General features: G+C 36.6%; 1 protein-coding gene across 1 annotated transcript in view; it reads right to left on the reverse strand.

Annotated features, from left to right (window-relative positions):
- MBOAT2 (membrane bound O-acyltransferase domain containing 2) overlaps positions 1 to 20994 on the reverse strand; it is a 97059-nt gene that overhangs the window by 18861 nt on the left and 57204 nt on the right. The window contains exons 4-7 of the mRNA XM_042803454.1: positions 19657 to 19752; positions 15857 to 15912; positions 6774 to 6828; positions 5765 to 5948 (exon numbers count right to left, since the gene is read on the reverse strand). Of these exons, the coding sequence (XP_042659388.1) occupies positions 5765 to 5948; positions 6774 to 6828; positions 15857 to 15912; positions 19657 to 19752 (391 nt within the window). The remainder of the gene's footprint in view (positions 1 to 5764; positions 5949 to 6773; positions 6829 to 15856; positions 15913 to 19656; positions 19753 to 20994) is intronic.

Below are 20994 nucleotides of genomic sequence, written 5' to 3' on the forward strand. Positions count from 1 at the left end.
TTGCTCAGGTAAGACGCTGACTCAGATTTTCTCAAAATTCAGTTTTGCTATAACCACCACACTAAAAAGAGTATGTATTTTTAGGAAAACATTTCTAAAGTTCTTTTATAAAACACACAGGTCAATAATGCACAATGTTAACTGCTTTAAGTCACTAGTCTGATCCACATCCCAAGGGCAGATATCACATTCTGTGTAAATTCCTAAAGTAACATACTAATCAATCACCTACAGAGAAGTCTGCGAACTAGTTCATTTTAACGTGATTTTCAAGTTTTGACTGTAAGTAATCTCAGTATCTATACTTAAACATTACAGTTTTAATCTACAATTCTAGACACTAAACTTGTCAAGAAAACAAATCAACTTAGCTATTTTTCTTTGAAGCATCAGAACAAAAAGATAACCAGAATCCTTTTCTATCCATCCTGCTTCCAGTATAACTGACCAAGACAACATCCTGCTTCAATTAGAGTGCAGCTTCACATACCTAGTTCCAGAATAAAGAGTAATTATGTTCCATGATACAAAATGGAGTCTTAAGTGCTCAAGTGAAAACACAGGTTTCTGCAAGATACACAGTATCAAAGATTCACCCACGCACACAGATGTAAGAGGTGGTACAGCCTGATAAAAAATTAGACTTGGAAAAGCTGTAAAACTCTAAGGGTACTTTTAGATATTGCATGTAATTCATGTGGCTCATCTCAGAAGATATTTTAGAGAGGATCAGAAATCCCAGCTAATTAAACAAACCAGCTAGATATTTCAGGAGGCAACTACGTATTAACAGCTAAAGCTCGTGTTTAGTTTTTCGTTTCTACTTACTTTCTAATAAACTTCATTTTAATATTTTACTCTATTACAAGAGTTCATAGTAAAGGGTATTAACTTTCTAAAAGTGTTCCTTTGTTTTTCTAGCCACTATTAATCCCTCTCTATTTGCCAGAGCAGAGGAAAAGTTCAGTTGGCTTAAACTGTGTCAGGAATATAAATAGAAATGAATGTTAATAACACTGTTGAATTATTATTAACACTGATGAATCTTTATTTTTGGTATGCAGTATCTGATACAAGCAGAAGTTAGATATTTGTAAATAACAAAAGGCATCACCACAAAATTCTGAAGACAGTTGCAAGAATTTAACTTCAAAGTCTAAGCCATAATTAAGTAATGTTCAGTTTAGCATGAGAAATAGTATTTATAGGCTGGTAACATAAACATACAACTTAAAATATAAGCATAAACATATAAAATAAGTGTTTTCCATTTGAAGATCTTTACAAAGTCTCCAAATATTTTTAGCAGCTTAGAAGTAATGTTATCTCTGTTTAAAGGCCTGATTTTTAAATTGCACTTTTAAAAAATAAACTCTGCAGTTTTCAATTTGTACTTGTACAAAAAAATACTGTAGGACGAAGATGTTTTAATTTATTTATTAGGTATTTAAATTATGTATTTCTACAATAGGCATAACTACATCCAGAAACAGCATGACTTTATAAATCTCAGAACCCCAATCAAGCATGCTGATACCACTTACAGGGATCAGTATGAGGGATATTAGTGTCCCTGGCAAACAGTGACAGAGATAATCTCCTGCCTCTGCAAAGACTGGGAGCTGCAGTTTCAGGACTGGTTTAAGCAGAGTTTCTGAAGAACAATCGAAATACGAGCTGCAACGCAAAGAAACAGTCCTGCCCTGTCTCCTTGCCTCCTCATCTTGGCTGCAAGTTTTTGCTGTTTTTCCTTCTAGTGAGTCAGATGAAAGAAATAAATCAGGTGAAATCTAGACTTCTGGCTTTTTTTTGGGGGAGGGGGGGCGGGGGGGTGGTTGGGGGAAGTGTTGTTTGGTTGGGTTTTTTAACAAGTAAATTTTAGGCTGGATCAGATGATTTGAATCAGGCCACAATGCAGTGCAATGCATGTTAGCACTGCTAGGATAAGCAAAGGACCCAGAACCCACAGCCAGGACCTACCATATTCGTCAAGAGTTCAGTCATCTGTTTAGGCCAACCAAAGTATAAACCATAGTATGAGACCTGTTTATAGCACTCAAGTTTTGAGCACGTTTAAACAGAATAAAAGTCCTTACCTGACACCAAAATAATCTATACTTCCATTACCTATAGAAACTTATTTGGCAAAGCATTATTTCATATCCTATTGCTTAATTAACCAGGTTACTGATAGAAGCTTCTTTGCCTACGCGTAAGTGGGTAATCACTGGATGCATGTTCACAGGAGGGCTGGTCAGTTTTTACAAGGATGAAGTAACTAATTTTAGTTGGAGTTCAATTGCATTCACTCTTTAAAGTTTTCAACATATGAAAATAACTGTTCTGTTAAGGAATTAAAAGACCATAAGTTTCAGGATAACTTTGACCTCATATTAAGTAGAATATACAATTTATTTTACAACAAAAATGTAGAAAGGCCTGGCACATTTAGTTTTGAATAAAAACTGGACATACCTGTATAAAAATATCAAATATGGTCGACAGTGGGAAGGGTAAAAGGTACTTAAGCTAAAAGACAGTGCCAGGATGTTGTCGTTTGAGCCTACTCAGCAGCTAAATGCCACACAGTCGCTCACCCACCCTCCCCCCACTTGGGAATGGGGAGGGAATCAGAGGGGCAAAGGGAGACTGGCAGGTTGAGATAAAAACAGTTTAATAACAGTAACAGAATAACACACTGACAGCAGTATCAACGGGTAATGTACCATACAGCTGCTCACCAACCAACACCCACCTGCTCCCGGCCGGCGATCCCAAACACCAAGGCCCCACAGCCACACCCCCAGAAGCAGCAGCCCCTCCCAGCCCACTCCTGCCTTTATATAGTGAGCACAAGGTCACATGACACGGACTATCGGCCAATCGGGGCCCAGCCCTCCAGCTGTGCTCCCCCCGCCCCCGCACACAGGTGAGGGCACTGGGACCTGGGGAGCCCCTGGGGTCTCAGGGGGCTGCAGCTCCTCCCGCTGCCAGACCAACGGGAACTCTAGGCCAGCCCCAACCAGGACAGAGGACAAAACCAAACATGCACAGATTAGAGAGGAACATAATTAGGTTGAAAGCTAGACACCTAATCAGAGAAAGGAGTTCAGGAAGAGCTTTCTAACTGAAACAATAAAGGTAAAACACTCAGTGAGTGCAGGAATTTTATAAACACATTAGTATAAACATGTATAATATATAAAAATATATACAAAAAAGTGGAAAAGTATCTTTAGAACTTTTATTTGAACGAACTTCTTGGTTAATAAAAAAAATCAATAAGATCATTATTATATTAAAGCATATTATTTTGGAGAGGTTAGCACCTCAGGTAAAAATTACAGGTAATTAAGCAAGAACTTTATAACCTGTAGGAAGAGTCTGCATAAGCAAGAAAGTAGATATCTGCTGACAGAAATCTTGTATTTTAAGGGTAGCCATAATAAAAAGAAACTTACAAAGACAGATATTAATTTCTGAGAGTTGAGACCACTTTGAGCACCAACAATTGATAGCTTGCAAAAAGGCACAATAGGAGGGATGTAAGAAATAAGTTTTAATATGTTGACTTGATTCATTTGACATGCAATGAACACAGCAAAAATACTAAACCAAGTTAACATCATGCAGTCAATACACAGTATAGAGAAGGAGGCTGGCATGAACTACTTCGGTTATGTAATTATATTTAACAAGAAATGAAACCCTGTATCTCAGTTGAAGGATTTTTTTTTTTTCCATTTACTACATTAACATTTGCTGATTCCCATTAAATTTCATTTTTTTGAGTTACCTAACAATTTACTCTTCTTGAAATAATGAGAATCAAGGAAAAAATTTAGAGTATTAATATGAAGTTAATGGTATTTAAACATTCTTCTAGAACAAGACAATGAATATTTTAATTGATGCAGCAAATGCAGTAAAATGATATCATCCATTTTTCTCCAAAAGCACAAAATACTCACTGGTGTTATAAAATGCAGCCAGATTTCTCTAACACCAGTTGGGAGATGAAGTAATCAACAGCATAGACAGCTTGTCTTTATTTTTATGTCAAAAGCTAATGCAGCACAAATTGCAAAAAATTTCAAGCATCTTAAGAGCAATCCATTTTAAGGAAAACTGCTTACCTGAAAGAAGAATCCATCATAGGTTTACATTTATTTCTACTGACTTTGTTCAGATTACTAGCATGATTATGCAGTAAAAAGCTAAGAAGGCCTACCAGGCAATCAGTAGATGCATGTCCAGAAACACTGATATGGACAGATTTGGTTAGTTCTATTTATTTGAAATAATTTTACTACATATTTTTTCTGCAGAAATATGAATTTAGCACATAAGATGTGATGCCTTTACTGAGCCAAAACAATGTTAAAAAAGAAAAAAAAAGTGTCTGCAGCTTTGCCAATATAGCACACCAGGGCGAACTATAGACTATGAGGTGCCAACCTATGCAAGGAATTCTCTCCTGTGTCTTTTGCCCTTCCCAACTGCTTGCTCCACAGCATGCTTCTATGACCTTAGGTGCTTTGCTAACACATGGAGCAGTTTAAAATGCTATCATCCTCCAGCCGCTAGTTTACATTCCTGTGGTGCAAGTTACTACACCCATACAAGATAGGTAGAACGGAATGTGCAGAGAGTCCTCATCCACATTCAAAGGATGAAAGTGGTTGGAGATGGCACAACTGATTGGGAAGCACTCCCTGATAGCCCAGCTGTGGGGATGGTAACCTCTAGATAGTAGGACAAGACAAGCAGCTACATGTGGGAATGCTTTTGTGTGCTCCAGCAACAGTTGGTGGTCCACAAGGTAAACAGAAAACAGGTAATAGGCACTGGAATTAGCAAAAGCCATTTATGTGAAATGTTCCAGTCAAGTCTGTGATAATTCTGCTTTTTATGTGTAGTAATAATTATCTTAGGCACACATAAATTTAGAAGTCTGAAACACTCCTATTTAAGAGAATATGAAAAGAGTGAAAAGATAATATTCAGTACCTTCAGAATTAAACTAATTGGATTAAATTTAAAAAGTAACAAGCTTTGGGAGCTTTTGATTTTAATTCAGGCCACACAATATCTCTTGTAAGGTATGATCAACTGGACTTTCTTCTGTATATATTTGGTCTCTTTTCCAACAACAGAACAAAGAGAAAAAAGAAGTATGTTGTAAGGATTACTAGCCATAGTGTTATGCCTAGTACATCTTTTACTACACCTTCAGATCAAACTCGATCTTTAATACATCTCTACGTGAATGAAAGATCAAACTATTTCTATGAATGTTTTTTGACTTGTTACATACAAGTATTTCCTACTTGCTGCAAGAAGACATTAGAAAACAGAACAGTAGAATTTGAGAACGTTCATGAAACCCTGCTCGAACTTAAGTCCCATCAGCTTTCAAAGGGCAAAATGTGCACTTTGTCCTTACCAGGACTTTATTTAAGGATGCCATATGCCTTGAAGGAAACATGCACAAACCATTTTAATTTGAAGATGACTTTCTACTATATAAGCTTGTTAGGAAGCTCTAATTTAATCTGCTTTTATCCACAAGATCCAGACTTAAAACCATGGAGAAAACCTGCCTTAAAAAAATAAGTATTTAAGTTTTGCACAGAGAACTAGACTGTTGATGAATGAACTCCAGATACAGCTCAGAAGTTATGCCTGTAAATGAACAGTGCAAACCAAGCTTTTCATGCAATGATTACATAAGCACCAGCACTGCAAGAGTCACACATCTTACATTTGGAGAAGGATCCGTTTGTTCATATTTTGTATCTTCCTTCCCATTTGCTTCAGACTGTTGCAGTTGGTATGATCTGCCTTCAATGAAAGTAATATAGTCTTTGTAAGAGCATAACGGGCCTGCCAGGATACCCATGAAATTACAGTTGTAACTTAAATACTCCAGTAGACTTGGCATGCGTCTGTAATTCAAAGACAAGCAACTTGTGAGATGGAATGTGTAGCTCTACATAATTTCCACAGTAGGAAAAGTCATACTACATGTTATTGTTTAACTGCAGTAAAAATCATATGTAGAAAAGCAGTTTGTGTGTCTTTTGTAATCACAGCTTAAAACATTCTACACACAGCATTTCTTTCCAATTCATACTGGGCATTTTCAGACACATCTCCTGAACTCTGGTGTCTCGTTCCTTACCCAGTTAGAAGTGTTTGACTGAAGTTGAACCTGGGGGAGGAGAAGGAAGGGTGTTTCCCTAAGTGTCTGTTCAACTGGTTATGTTTTCTTTTTTTGCTCAATAACTGAACCAGTACACAAAGGTTTGTGTTAACTGGCAATAATTTCAATTAAGGAAAATGCCTCAGGTCAAGACTGTTTTGCCCAGGACAACATAGTATTTTCAAGTCTCCTGAATAAAGACAGGAGAACAGGTAAGTTAAATACTGAAAACCAGAATTAAACAAGCATGTTCCTTCACCAGCTAGTTTACACGTGTACTAAACGTTCACTAGTCTCCTCCTGTCTGATACAGCAGTAATTTGCATAGACTGCACAGAACTTAGAATGTTTTCCTTAAGTATTAAACCTACTTCTTGTGATATTTTTCAGAAGAATAAATGTATGAATTAAGAAGCTAAAAATATAAAAAGCATGTTTTACATGGGTTGGTAAATTCTCTATCTTGAATGTGCACTGTATCAATTCCATAGAGAATTAATATAGCACACAAAACACCAGCTTCTCCCCACCCCCAAAACTAGACTCTCAGAGATGTCTGAAAGCCTACCTTACAGCCAAGCACCTCTGTGATGGAGTCAAATCTTCATTTTTCCGAAACATTCCTAGGGAAGAGGACAGGAAAAAGGAAAAATAAAGAAAAGCTAAACCCACACACATTAATTAGCGGTTTCTATACTCAGTAGAGCAAGCCTCACACTGCAATGTAATTTAAGTCCTCAAGTAATTTCAGAAGTATTATGTCACATAACATTTTTGCTGGAGTTGGATCAAACAATTCTCACTGTTGACAAAATTGCAAACTCTCACATCCTCAGTTACATCCAACAGTGCCTAAACCTGAAATCACACGGATTTAAGGAAAGCATTAAAAAGGCTTGCAATAAGTGTTGGAAAATATAACTCCCCTACAATGGTTAAGATTTCAGTTTGCAGTCCTGGAAACTGGACAAGCCCCAAATCCCTTTCAACATTGCAGTAACCCAGGGACATTATGCTATTCCTCACACTTTTGAGGTACAGTATGAACACAGTCCAAGATATATTTAAGCAATTCAAAACTTCAGAAAGACCTCAAGAGCACCTTCATGCTGCAAGCAAAGATTGTAAACAAGGTCCAGTGAAGCAGGCACAACAGTAAAGGGTGTTCAAGTCTTTCATGAGCACTAAAGAGACACCCTAACCCCAGCTAGCAGAAGGGGGCAGGCCAAGTCCAAGTTCAGCATCAAGACTGAATCTACCTTCTTGCCATACGCAGCACTTTCCGAAATGCTAGTGGCCTACCCCTGAAGAATAGGCTTCAAAATTTGCACTGCCATAAAACAGAAAAGTAAAAAACATGACCTTCAACTCTTCAGATTATTATAAAATACACTAATTCAGGGGCACAGAAGCAGCTGAGCTTCTTCCTTCAGACAGTCCTTGTTTATACCAGCAAGTGCTGCTTGCCAAAATGACTGCTTCAGCTACTTCTGCAGCCTCTCCACTGGTTCAGACATTAGCACATGCATCTATCCTAAGCTATTCACATTTGCAAGTTTTCTTTGCCATTGTAAGCACTGAAAAAAATATTTTTACAAGCATAGCTTCCTAAAGGAAGTGAAGTTCATGGAATCCCACTTCAATTATCTTCCTACCTAGCAGTGCCTAAACCCAACAGCCAATTTCTAACCAAGTCTGATGAAAGAGTAGAGGTAATACAGATGTGAAACTCCAACGTGCTTTATGAAAATAAGTGATTCTATAGAAGATCCTCCTCCACTCACAGAAAGGTTGTCTTCAACCCCACCCCTGATGCCTGTAAATCCACAGAGAGGAGTCCTTTTATTTGATCCAAGCATAAGAAAAATTTTAACTGCAGACAATTTTTTTTTAGATATCCAAATCAGTCAGGCTTAAGACAAAAAAGATTGAGGGGCAGGAAGGGAAGTCAAACTTCATTTAATTCTACCACTCATGGAAATACTTGTTATCTAAAGAGAAGACAGCTCTGTTGTCTTTGCATGACTACAGGAACTGTGAGCTATAGACTTACAACTTCAAAACTGCACTTTTAGTCTTCAACAAAACTGAGAATACAGAAGGGTTAGCAACTTGCCATCACCCCTTTTTCAATATAACCTGGAAAAATACCTTCCTTGGTCCCGATCTTTCACAGTGGAAAGTCAGCCCCGTTAATACTCACTCAAGGCAAGAAACTTAAGGACCTAACTTCATGCAGGGACTTTTCCTTCCTCACTATTAAGTTTTCACATCTCCTCCCTGGTCCTACAGAAAAGATTTCTACACTGATAACTGTACTGAATAAAAAACGTGGGAAAAGCATTTTGAAAGGTTCTTATGGCCTTAAAGGTTAAAGATTACAGTTCTCAGGTATTGAATCTTTGAATTTAACACAAACTTAAATAAAAATATAACACAAAGTCTCCTATACATAGCTGTAAATCACACAACATGACTAGAGAAGTAGCCCATACAGAGCCTTCAGCCTCTCACAGCGTCTACAACATAAACTGACCAGAGCAGAAGCCTTCTCCACTGTTATATCCCCTATAAGTATTTTACCTTTAAGTCAGAAGGAGGATGCAGTCACCAAGTGTGTCCAAATTAACTTGCATAAAGCCAGACTAACCACCATATAAAGGTAATTAATCAAATGAAAGATTTCACATAATTTTTGTGGTATGAAAAGAAAAAAAAAAACCTCAAATGTGAAATAGAAGAATCTAACCACTGAAATATGACCTCTACTTTTGGAGAGGTGAGGAAGAAAGAATTGGCATATTTAAAATGGGTTCAAGTTATATACATACATAAGAAGTCATGTAAGGCCTAAAAAACCTGGTGAGCAATACACTTGCTGTCTCAAACATACAGCATACAAGTCAGCATACAAGTAAGCATCCATTAATTTTTCACTTCTCTATCTCACTAAGATTTACCCCCACAGCCAGCAATTTCTTTGAGGTCAGTTCAGTGGCTTTCCCTGTATTTTTTTATTTTAATTTTTTAAAATGTCTTCTCACTGCCTTGAAGGCCTACTTATATTTGCACAGCACACAAGAACAAGGATAGCACCGACCTCTGCTTCTGTCATATTCTTTGAAGCTTTCAGGAAGCTGTTGTTTACATATTTTAGAATATAGAAAATACATATGGAAAAGGTGCCCTCACACTGATGCTTACCTAATATCAGATGAATTATTATATATACATTCAATAGTTCCCAGACAGTGTATCTGCCCATGGGAACAGAGGCCTCGTAAATCATAATTGTTCCCTACCTACTACACATTGGAGATGAAGAAACCCCACTTCAGCAGCACACTGCTGCTATGGAACTCGTGTCGCCTTTTGTCACCTTTCTCTGGGGATTATGAGAACTGTTTTCTCCTGTCTTAAGGTAGGAGACTACTGCAATGGCTGCAGCTTTTAGTTGCTACCAAATCACACAGTGAGGATTAGAGAAAATGGGTTTTATTGAACATGTTAGAGAGGTGAAATAATTTATCCCCAGTTGTCTAGATCATGAGGAAGTTGCATCTTTTAATTCCTCCTCAGGAGACCACATGCTAATGGTAACAAAATCAACATCTTCAGGTACACACCAATATCCTGCCATATAGGCTTTATTAAGGCATATTATGACTACTACCATGCTCTCACTATGGTAATACTATATTTACAATCTATCACAGCACTACCCCAGCTTTGAGGTTAAATTGCTTGAAAATATCCACCTTTGCATTTGCATGAAATCTGGATAATCAGTTACTCATTAATAATGCTTAGATATAAGATTTTATTACATTAATAATACTTAAACATAGAGAACATATCACAGGCTCTGTTGTAATTACAGTAAATTTTAATTTGAGGTTCTGATATGGATCACCAGCTGAGCCTGAATGCATCTTGTCATTAAAATATTTTAAGACCTGACGAAGACAGGCAGACAATAATGGTTTTAGTTATTACTAGCACATTGGTAGGAACAAAAGCAAACAGACACATATGCCAGCTGAGTAAAATCGCAAAGAAACTACAAAACCCAAGGAAAATTAGAAGTCTTGATATGCAGAGAGCCATGCAAGCAAACACAGGCCCAGAACAACACAGGAAGACTTAGGAGGAGTGAAATACAATACAATCCCTTTAAACACTAATGACATGTACTATAATCAAAGTGATTTGGTAACTGATACTGAAACAATGACAACCATGCCATCACTAACACAAGAGGGAACACTTATAAAAAAAAAAAATATATATATAGATATACATAATGTAGATCAAGAGGCAATAGGAGAGAGTACTAAAAGAAACTCCTAGACATAAGAATAAAGCATCATGTTACCAAAATAAACAACCAATCACATCTACACACCACCACATCATGGCAGTTTCACCAACATAATTAACAGACAAATTAGAAAACAACCTTCTTGGTTAAACAGCTGCAACTTTTTTGCTGTAATACCAGCATTTAGAAAGTGGAACTGGGTCATGATGACCTACCAAAAATCCTTAAGCAGACATTTCTGTCTCAAGAGTTGTTCAATTTTCTCTTGCTTATACTTTCACAACAGCAACCATCCAAATACACTTTTTAAAACACATAATAACCTTTTAAAAGACAGGACCTATCTGAAATCAGAAAAGTACACTGATCGTTTCTGAGACCTTTATTTTCATAAACACAACAACATTCTTAACTGATCGCCTCTCACTACAACAAAAAATCCCACTTAATCACAAAAGTAAGTTGGCCTAAACGCAGTATGTTCCCTTTTACTATGGGGTCATATTGTGACAATCAGCAATTCAGCCTGGTAATCCTGTTCTTGTTTTGTAGCTGTTTATTTAAAATAAATCTAAAGTATCATATCAGATGTACAGAAACACATAAATCATTCGATGCTTCAGTACATCCACATTTCCAGCCTTTAAACCAAGGCAGACCAATATTAAGGTTGTCTACAAGCCTTTAAAAAGACGTAGCTTCTTTCTGCTGAATACATGAATTATTTGCCTTTGAGAAAAGTAAAAGTCAAAGAATCCAGTTAAATGAAAATAAAGAAGAGATGTTTATATCAACTAAATCAGGAAATGTTCTTCAATACTTCTGACACTATTACGTTGTTCAAGAGCAGCTAACAAACCCATTACTACTAACATAATAGCAGGTACTGCAGCTTGGATGGGACTGCTCATTATCTGCGAACCAACAAGTTGGGGGTTTAGTGGTTTTTTTGTTTTGTTGTTGTTGCTGCTGTTTTTTAAATTAGAAAATAAAGAAAACAGTCGTCTGAAAAAACTCCCACGTGTATGATGTAGTACCACAACCTGATGAGGCAGGTAGCAATATATAATTAAGACCATGGCAACTAACACAGCGTTTGTGCAAAAGTTTATCCAACATCACCTTTGTTTCTTTTTTCTCATCTCCTTCCCATTTTCCATGTGTTTCATCTATTCACTGAAATATCTCTCCTCTGAGGGGCCACACTGGACAGAGACTATACTTTCATTATTTTGCAGGGGAAAATAGGCTCTAACAGCTTATTTGGAAATCTTACAACTTTGTTATGGTACAACAGCAATATGAGAAAAACCAGCATAAAATAATCCAGCCATTGTTCTATATAGCCTGCTGTTGGAACAAAGTAAATGAGACCTAAAACAGTGGTGTAAGACTAGCTTTTCAAACTTAAAGGCAGAGGTTAAAAAAAAAAAAAATCCTATCTATCCTTCAAGTTGGATTTGCATATTCACTATACTCTTTATCTACTTTCAGTTCTCACAGTAAATGCAGTGCCTTACCAGATCAGCAGCAACGTCTACTCTACGGCTTTTAAAAATGGAGAGTGCCAGATGCATTAGAAGAAATAATAATTAGAAAAAAAGCAAGTAGCATTCCAGGAAAAGCACATTTGAAATTTAGCAACTACAGAGATGAAACCCAAAGCATAAGGGATAGGAGAAGGGTACACAAAGGAACAAAGAGTTTATTTCTTTGTGGTCAGAAAGCATGTGAGGTAAGCCCCTGGGAACCAAGCAGCAGCCGACAGAAGAGTTATGGTTCTGGTTTATTACCTGTATTTAGCCACACATTTTTATGGACAAAGTGCAACATCATAATATAGAAGAGATAATTTGGAGGAATTAGATTTCCTGTTTAGTAGATAGGCATTAAAAAAAAAAATTACTTTTCCTTTAAAGTTTCATGTATTATTTAGTTTAAATTAGAGAAAAGAAGTAAGAACAAAGTTGGAAGAAGCTGTGAGAATTTTTTTTTTCCTTTTAAATATCAGATATCAAGTATAATGTTCTCTAATTTTGCTGGCTGAATCTCTTGGAGATTTAAAAATAAATACATTGTGAGCTCCAGCACTTCAATGGGTTATGAATATAAACATTTGAAGAGACTCTTTGTTTAAGATTCATTAAGTGCCAGAATTAAAAACAGGCTGCCAAAGTGCATACAGATTAGTGAGGTTAGATTTGATACGGGTCTTTACCAGAAAGATCCCAGATCTCATACAGAAGTGCAGTAAAATGAGTGAGGCTTTGTGGGAATGAGTCGGTTCTAAAAGCAAAAAAGGGAGAACACCATATGAACTCATTGCAAGATACAGAGTTAAGCAGTGACAATATCTCTCCTCCCTGCTTAACTTTTAGTATCTTATAATTTGGAAAGTTTCTCTACTTGCCATCCTGTCTTAGAAATTTCTTGTGCAAGTACAATCCTCCATTTTATAGCCCTTCTAAACTGCTGCTGTAGACAAGCCCCCTGCTTCTAGAATAACTGCAATGCACCTTTCCTTCTCCGAAACACACTAGTTTTAAATTTGATGAAAAAAATGTACTCCAGAATATAGGTTCTTAAGTACAAAAAATTCCTTTTCTCCCTTAAATGTCATTAGCCTAAAGCATTGCATAAATAAATCTAAATCTTGCCATAAAGAATTAATTGGACACAAGTAGTCTCCAAATCTTGTAAAAACATTTCTGCCTTGAGAAAATACATGTGTGATGACAAAGATAATCATTAAGAAATACAAAGCAAATCTTAACATACCAATTACCCATTTTTGGCATTGCTCATTTGAGTAATAAGAAACTGTAAGAAGGCAAGAACTATCAAGGGCTTAGGTTCAAAATGTAAATCAAGCTACAAGTACCAAAGGCATACTCCACATTTACTCAGGGTGTAAATTAGCAATCCATGAAGCCTTCTGAAAAGTCTGTATTATACAGTCAAGCTTAAATTAATCCTATGCAACTTGCATAGAATTTTCCTGGTTAAAAAGAAAGCCCACAGTAAGTGCACAGGGTTGTAACAGTTATAGGGGCAGTTGTTATTTATTTACAGGACTCCATACTAGTGCTCAATTTGGAATTAAGCATATCCATTTAGCTAGACAGACTTTTCCATATGCAGCATGAGTGAGCTGTCTCCATCATTACATCCAGTTCTCTCCAGGACCTTCAAGTGCAACACTAAAACCAGCTGCACACAACGTACAGGCTGCCAGGAAAAGATCAAGTCCAGAAGACTTGCCTTTACCATAAACCCAACCCAGCTACAACTAGAGTCTTGAAGTTTACCAAGCTCTTCCAACACACCTACACATTTCTTTCAGCTGTTTATTTTCATTACTTCTCCTTGGACATACTGGTAAAAAATGAGTGGGTGAAAATAAAATAATTGGTGAATAATATAACCAAGCTGATGTGATTAAAGGCTCAGAGTCCCATTAATCACTCCGTATAATTATTTTCAACATTATCTTCTCCTCCATCACTATATCTCAAAGTATTTTCCAGTGGAATCATGGACCTTTGTACAGTGAAAAGCCCATTAACAACATGCTTGTTGTCATTAATTTCTTGTGATGGACCCCTTTTAAGTTGTCTATGGTTAAAAATCATTGCTTTAATACGATCTCAGTTTCCCCTGTACATCTTTTCTTTGCATCTCCTGCCACTAGAATTCACACTGTTCTCATCAACTTTTGAAAATCATGTTCACACTGTGCTCCCAGCAACAGCAATCATCCAACTCAAGTCAAGGACTCTGCTAAACTGCAAATGCAACCAGAAAGAGAGTTTTCCAATATATTATCAGCTACTCCCCACAGGCTGACAAAGATTCTAGAGGAACTCTGATATGAAGTCAACAAGGAACAAGATTTCAAGATTGATATTCAGAACTCAATGATACCTACAAGAAATTCAGACAGAAAATAAGCTGGGGTTATGAAGAAAATACAAATTATCCAAATTTAAGTAGGAAAAAAAATCTAGTTTAGTTTGTGATGAGCGTTAAGAATGGAGGTGACTAAACGAAACATTTGTTTCAAGATTACCAGGAACACTCACATGCTTGTCCCATACCACAGCTCCACTATTTGTGCATGATGAGAGCAAATCGAGAATAGCGCTTTCCCCTAGCAAAATAATAGTAAGAGGAAGCATTTATCTTTGATACTAGAATTATTACTTCCTTATAATAAGCTGTTTCCTCTAACTTGTGTACTCCATCTCTGATTATAGCTTGCAAGACTATTACTTCTGAATATATTTTCTCTGCAAGTTAGACATCTTCTCTGACTGACTAGATACACCCAGCATTATTTATTTTCATTTATACAAGAATTCTTACAAGAAGGTGTTTTCCTGACTTTTCATATTCATTAATGTTGTTGCCTACAGGTTTCTCTAGACAGTGTAACTTAGTGAGAAAGGACAAAATGAAACACCACCAGCACTAAAGCTAGGACGCATATGAGACAAAAACATATTAAATTCCATATATAATGTTACTAAAGAAATTTTAGGAAAACAAGTAGCTTGATCCAGGTGTCTGGAGCTACACTCTCAAATCTTCAACTGACAGCTGTATCTCCAAGTGATTCAAGCTAATTGGCTAGGTTTATTGGATGGTATTTTCAAACTTTAAAATGAAAATGACTCCTTTGAATTTAAATGTAACTAAAAATCTAGATACCAGAAGCCACCATTAGGATTCATTTTTGTCACAACTAGGGCCCACTTATGTAATGGATAAATCTGACAGGAAAAAAAAAAAGACAAATATAATTAGATAATCTCCCAGTTCACACTAATATGTTAGCAGTGAGTATAATTATAATACCAAACAAAATGAAACATATACAAAGGTTTTATAAAAATCTGTATACATGGGACAAATTAGGCAGGACATTAACAGCATTTTAAAACCAAAGGTGCTCAACAACTGAAATTACATGTACTTTTTCTGCCAATCTGCCAACAACAGCGATCTCTGAATTTGTAAATTAGTTTGCTAACTCTCAGAAACCCCAGCCCTATAAAATGTCAATGGTCTTTGGTCACTGGCCCCAGAAGAGTCATTGGTCTTCTGACGGTAGTATCTTCTACACAATGTAAGCATTTTCAGAGTTTTTGTAGTGTCTGAGAAACGTTTCTTGCTATACCCACTAGTAAGCATCAAAAGAATCAACTATGACAGAAAAATATATTTTGTCCTAAAACACAAACTAGACTGAAGTAACTCTTTGACTCATGACTAACTTTCCTTAAATTTATTTTGTATGGAAAATTAAACACAGTTTAAAGAAATCTTACCATCATGAATCTCAAATGCCAAACTAGTGATCTTCTGTGTAATTATCATCATTGGACTGTTACAAAAAAGAAAAAGATAATAATTTAGAAAAGTGTTCAGGGTTTTCTTTCACATGTAAATATCAGGGAAAGTTTATACTACTAGTCTAGGTTAATTACTCTCAACTGGAAGACTTCGAATGCAAGGACAAAGTGATTAGTTTTGGAGCTCAAACCATTACATAGTTCTCAATACAATGAAAATAATTTAACCCTTACATACAGTATTTGATAACCACGCCTTTTGTTCCACAAAAACAGCTAAACTGTTTCACATTTATTTTCTATTAACATAGTTTTTTAAAGTGGGAAGAGTAACAAAAAAAGGGCAGTAAGAGCAATTATAGACACTGTAAATTATAGTAAGCAAAGGACAATAAAAATATTCCAAAGTTGAACAGTACTATAAATTATTTAGATATGCAGATCACTTCCACTGTTTCTCCTAACACCTGGTCTTATATTTAGTTTTTCCATCTAGAATTATTATTTGCTTCAAGTAAACATATCTGGCAAAATAAAAGCCCAGCATAATTACGCCGGCTCCAACAGAGCTTAGTTTGTTTTGAATTTGGTACACCTGAGCGGATCTTCAACTGTTCAAGAGATATTCTTGCCTGGCTAAGCAAGTCAGCTTTATGCTGAGGAATTATATCATCTTTGTAGTATCGAAGGCTTTTTGACTGATGTAAATCCCAGCATTCCTAACCCCTTAACTGAAGGGAGGTGGGGAGGGGAGAGAGCATAAAGGAGGCTATCAGAATTTAGAAATTTAACTTTGAAATCCCATCTCAAAATACATCAGAGACTGTATTTACTTGGTAGTATCTGAGATGGAGACACAAAAAAAAAAAAAAAACAACACCAAAAAACAAAACAAAACCAGAAAAACACCACAACAAAATAATCGTACTGTAGGATGGGCACATAGTTTTGTTCAAGTCTTTTGACTGCACTTGGCCTTTTTAACATATTTATGTTGGCACTGAATAAGAAATCCAAAAGCCATCAAGTCCTCCTTCATTGACAGGGCTATGCCAGTATTTTGCCAGATGGCTCAGTCTATCAAATTCTTTTTTTTTAGGTTATGGTTATTTCAAAGCACACAGTATTTCCAGTTGTCAAAATGCAATCAAGGAAAAATCATCAGTGCCCCAAAATCCTGATATCGAGACTAGAGTGAGAGGCAAGGGTCAGCAAGGAATAAAACTAAACATGAACGGTCAGGGAAATCCCTCATACCTCTTTCTAGCAATTAAGTTGTAGACCTGCCTGGTGCTGGCAGAAATCCCCAAGTGATTCTGAACATGATGGGGTTTCCTTCTGTAAGTGGACATATGACAGCAGTGATCCTGCCTGGTGGAAGGATGGAGCCCAGGAGGAGCTCAGTCAGACTTTACATTAATTCTGATACATCTGTCATTGCTATCATAGCAGACCCTGGTAATTTCTTTCCTCCTGAAGCAGCTATTCCAGTTTCTAAAGGGATTTAGCTGAGGAGCAACAATCTAGAGACTAAAAGAGTAACGGTCCTTCCTGGAACAGTGGGGCTGTGAACCAGGATTTTCATGGTCCCTTTTAGGTGCCGGCAGAACAGTAAAGGAGACAGTGGAAGGCTCAACTGGCAGCTGGGATCTGTTAGTACTAAAGCCAGGACCACACAAGCAACTGCGCTGCCAGCATGAGGTCTCCTCAGCTTTCTCCACTGTCAGTACACAGATACCTTCCTTCAAACTTTTAGCATATTCTCTGGGCTTGGACACCTCAGATGGGCATGGCATGCTAGGAGAAATATCTAGGTAAACAGACATTCAAAGGTCTCTTGGGGCTAACAACTATAGGAAGCCATGCCAACATCTTTGGAAGAACTTGCTGGTGCTTGGGTTCAGTAGCTAGTTATGCAGCTTTTGTTATCTTCGAGTTTACTCTCTTCCCCTGGAACTATAGAAAATTAACAGAAAGTGGCCCTCCTCTGCTGTTCATTTTCTTTCTTCTCCTTACTTGGAAGTAATGTCTGCCTTGAGCCTCGAGGGAGCAGATGCGGTTTATGCCAGAGATTTAATGCGATATGCATATATCAGGCTCCCAAACTGGTGCATGAAAGGATGGTTTAAATCAGGCAGCTCAAACATACAATGAGAGTTGAATCTATGCTTCAGAACAGTTATATCCAGAGCACAGATCTCATAAATCTTTGGATGTGTTTAGACCTAGCAGAACTCTCTGAACTAACACCACATCAATAGCTGCTATCTGAAAGCAGTACAGTCGCATTTGAGCAATGGTGTGCTCAAGCTCTACTACTAGTTTTGAGAGCAGCAAACACCAAGTGCAATCATACTGTTTCCAGAGTCAACTCCGAGCTCTGATCACTGCCAAGGTTGTACACCTTGGCCCTACAGTGAACTGGAAGGCACAGCATTTGGATTACAGTTCCACTTGTAATGGTGAAATTTAATTCAACATCAGTAAATCTAGTTTTAAAGTGTCTTTATGCATATGTCTATATTCCAAGCTCTCATGATAGCCAGTGGAGATCTATTCAATAATCAGGGGCATCTGGCAAGTGACCCAGTTCATACTAAGGTAGATACTTAGCAGCGGGTCAGCTGAAATGCCCTCCAGGCTCTATTGTCTACATCGATCAGATCTCCACTGACTACAGTCAGACCCTGGATATCTGGCTTGAAGGCAGACACTTGACAGGTAGGCATAAATGTAGAAAGAGGTTTCAGAAAGTAAGACCCAGCTAGAAATGACAGAACAGATTAATTTAACCATAAAAACCTGTAGGCTGAAGCCCAAAGCTAAGTTTCTGGACTACATGCCTGTTACCAATTAAGACTGAGAAACAACAAGACTACCAAGCCCAACCATACTACACAACACAGGTAATACTAAACTACAAAGACCACTGCCATTCATAGTATTCCTGAAAAGTATTTAATGCATTTTTTAAAGCAGACTAACAAACACTCCCCATCTCTTTTTTCCAAAATGCATACTCTCCTTTGAATCAACAAAAACACCATCATAGTAGCAAACTTACATATGAAATGTTGTGCTTCACTTCTCTGTCTGCAGTAGAGAATCACCACCAATATGGTTTATCTTTACCTATTTAATTCTGGTTTGCTCCTATACCGCTCAAGTCAAATATAGGTTTAAGTTCATTATATAAAATGAGAACACATATAGACAAAACTTTATATTTCCAAACGCTGTGCGATTATCATACAGGTGCCTCTCACCTTAGCTTTCTCCTCCTGAAACATCTAATATACAACCAAAAAAGGAAGAAGCTAAAAGCTAAATTGCATAAAACATTCATATTTTCCTCACAAAGTGGTATCAGACTGTGTCAGGCATGCAAATACGTCAGATACAATTTAAGTTTCATCATGTTGTCATGGGTGGTAACCGAGATTTTAGAGGAAAAAGCAAAATAAAAAAAATTCCAGAGTCACCAAATCTTTTATGCCCCTCAGACAGGAACAGGAGGCAGCAGATAACACATTCGTGGCTGTAACAGACACAACTGTTCCCAAAATTCTCAGTTTGCATGATTAAAGCAAAGGTGCATACATATTTGTATGTGTGCAGATACACACACACATGCCAAGCTTTCTCCCAAAGTTTAAAAGGCTGACATGTTCAATTGGGCAGGGGGTGGGAAGGGGAACAAAACAAAACACAAAAACACAACAACAGATACAGTATCACTTAGGAGGACAAGATGAAAAGATTATTTTTCTCCTTACCCAGAAAAATCAGCAGAATACTGTCCATAATCAAAGATATAGACTCTAGTAATTTGGCACACAGTGAGGTATCCCAAAGCAAAAACAAAGCAATACCTGGAAGGAAATGAATAAAAAAGCTTTACAATTAAAAGTCATAAGCATTTCTCCATTGAATAAACTACCTTTTAAGTAGACTTTAGTGTACAATTATTTCTAGTGAATATTACATAATTGAAGGGTGTAATTACACCTTAATTCTGACTGTTTTTTTTTTTTGATAATATTTATTCTATACAAGCACACAGACTTACTTTTTTTTTAAAGTCTGCAGTACTAATTTACAAATTCTATTGCCATTAGTTAAAATATTTATTCACATACATAAAGCATAGGATTTATCAAGTGCCACTGTAAAAACTGTAAGTCCTATAAAGAAAAAATAAATCTGTTAAGTGTTTTTTTTTTTTAGTTCAAAGTAAATTTTTGTCGTTATGAGTATAGAAATTTAGCAAATTACACATCAAACATCATTTCCATTTAATGTATTTCTATAGATTCAAAATTCAGCACCACAAATCCTATTGTTGCTGTTCTCAAAGGAACTGGAAAAGGCAAATAATTTTCAAATACACATATTAAAACGTATCTGAGTGAAAATGGAACAGGATGCCTTTATGCCTCCTGTTAAAGCTGATCCTCAGTAAATATAAGAAAAACACAGGTAAAAGCCACCTTATGTAACTTTTTAAGATATACAACAGTACACTAGTGAGAACTGATTTACCAATACACCTTCCAAAATCTGCCAGGTATTTTCAGTCAAAAAGGATGATGAATGCCAGCAGGAACTTAACTAATCCTTTAGGACCTTATCTATGAACTTCAGTTTTGAACATTTCCACATAATTTAGGAAACATTCATGGTAATGGAGTCAACCACTTATTTCATGTTCACGAGACTAACATGCAACCCCCATGGCAGACCATATTATACATTCAAAATCCATTTAGAATGAAAGTATTCCTGTACCAAATGGAAAATCATGACTCGGAGTGTATTTAGGTGAAATAGTGACGGATACTAGAGGAAGGCACTGGAATACTCTTTTCCCTTCTCCAAATAAATATTTTTGCAAAAAAAAGCAATAATATAATAAATTCTAAAGTCTTTGAAAATATTCTTCAATCTGAAAGTTGCCACATAGAACACCTGCAGTTTAACCTTTAATTAAGAATTATACTAGATATAAACCATTTAATATTTTAAAACATCCAACTTTAAAATTACAAAATTACCTTATGTATCACTAGATACAATAAACTACACTCCTATGTTTAAAGAAAAAGGTCAGGGTG

Source organism: Tyto alba, unplaced genomic scaffold, assembly GCF_018691265.1.
Source record: "Tyto alba isolate M040663 unplaced genomic scaffold, T.alba_DEE_v4.0 Super-Scaffold_40, whole genome shotgun sequence".
Lineage (NCBI taxonomy): Eukaryota > Metazoa > Chordata > Aves > Strigiformes > Tytonidae > Tyto > Tyto alba.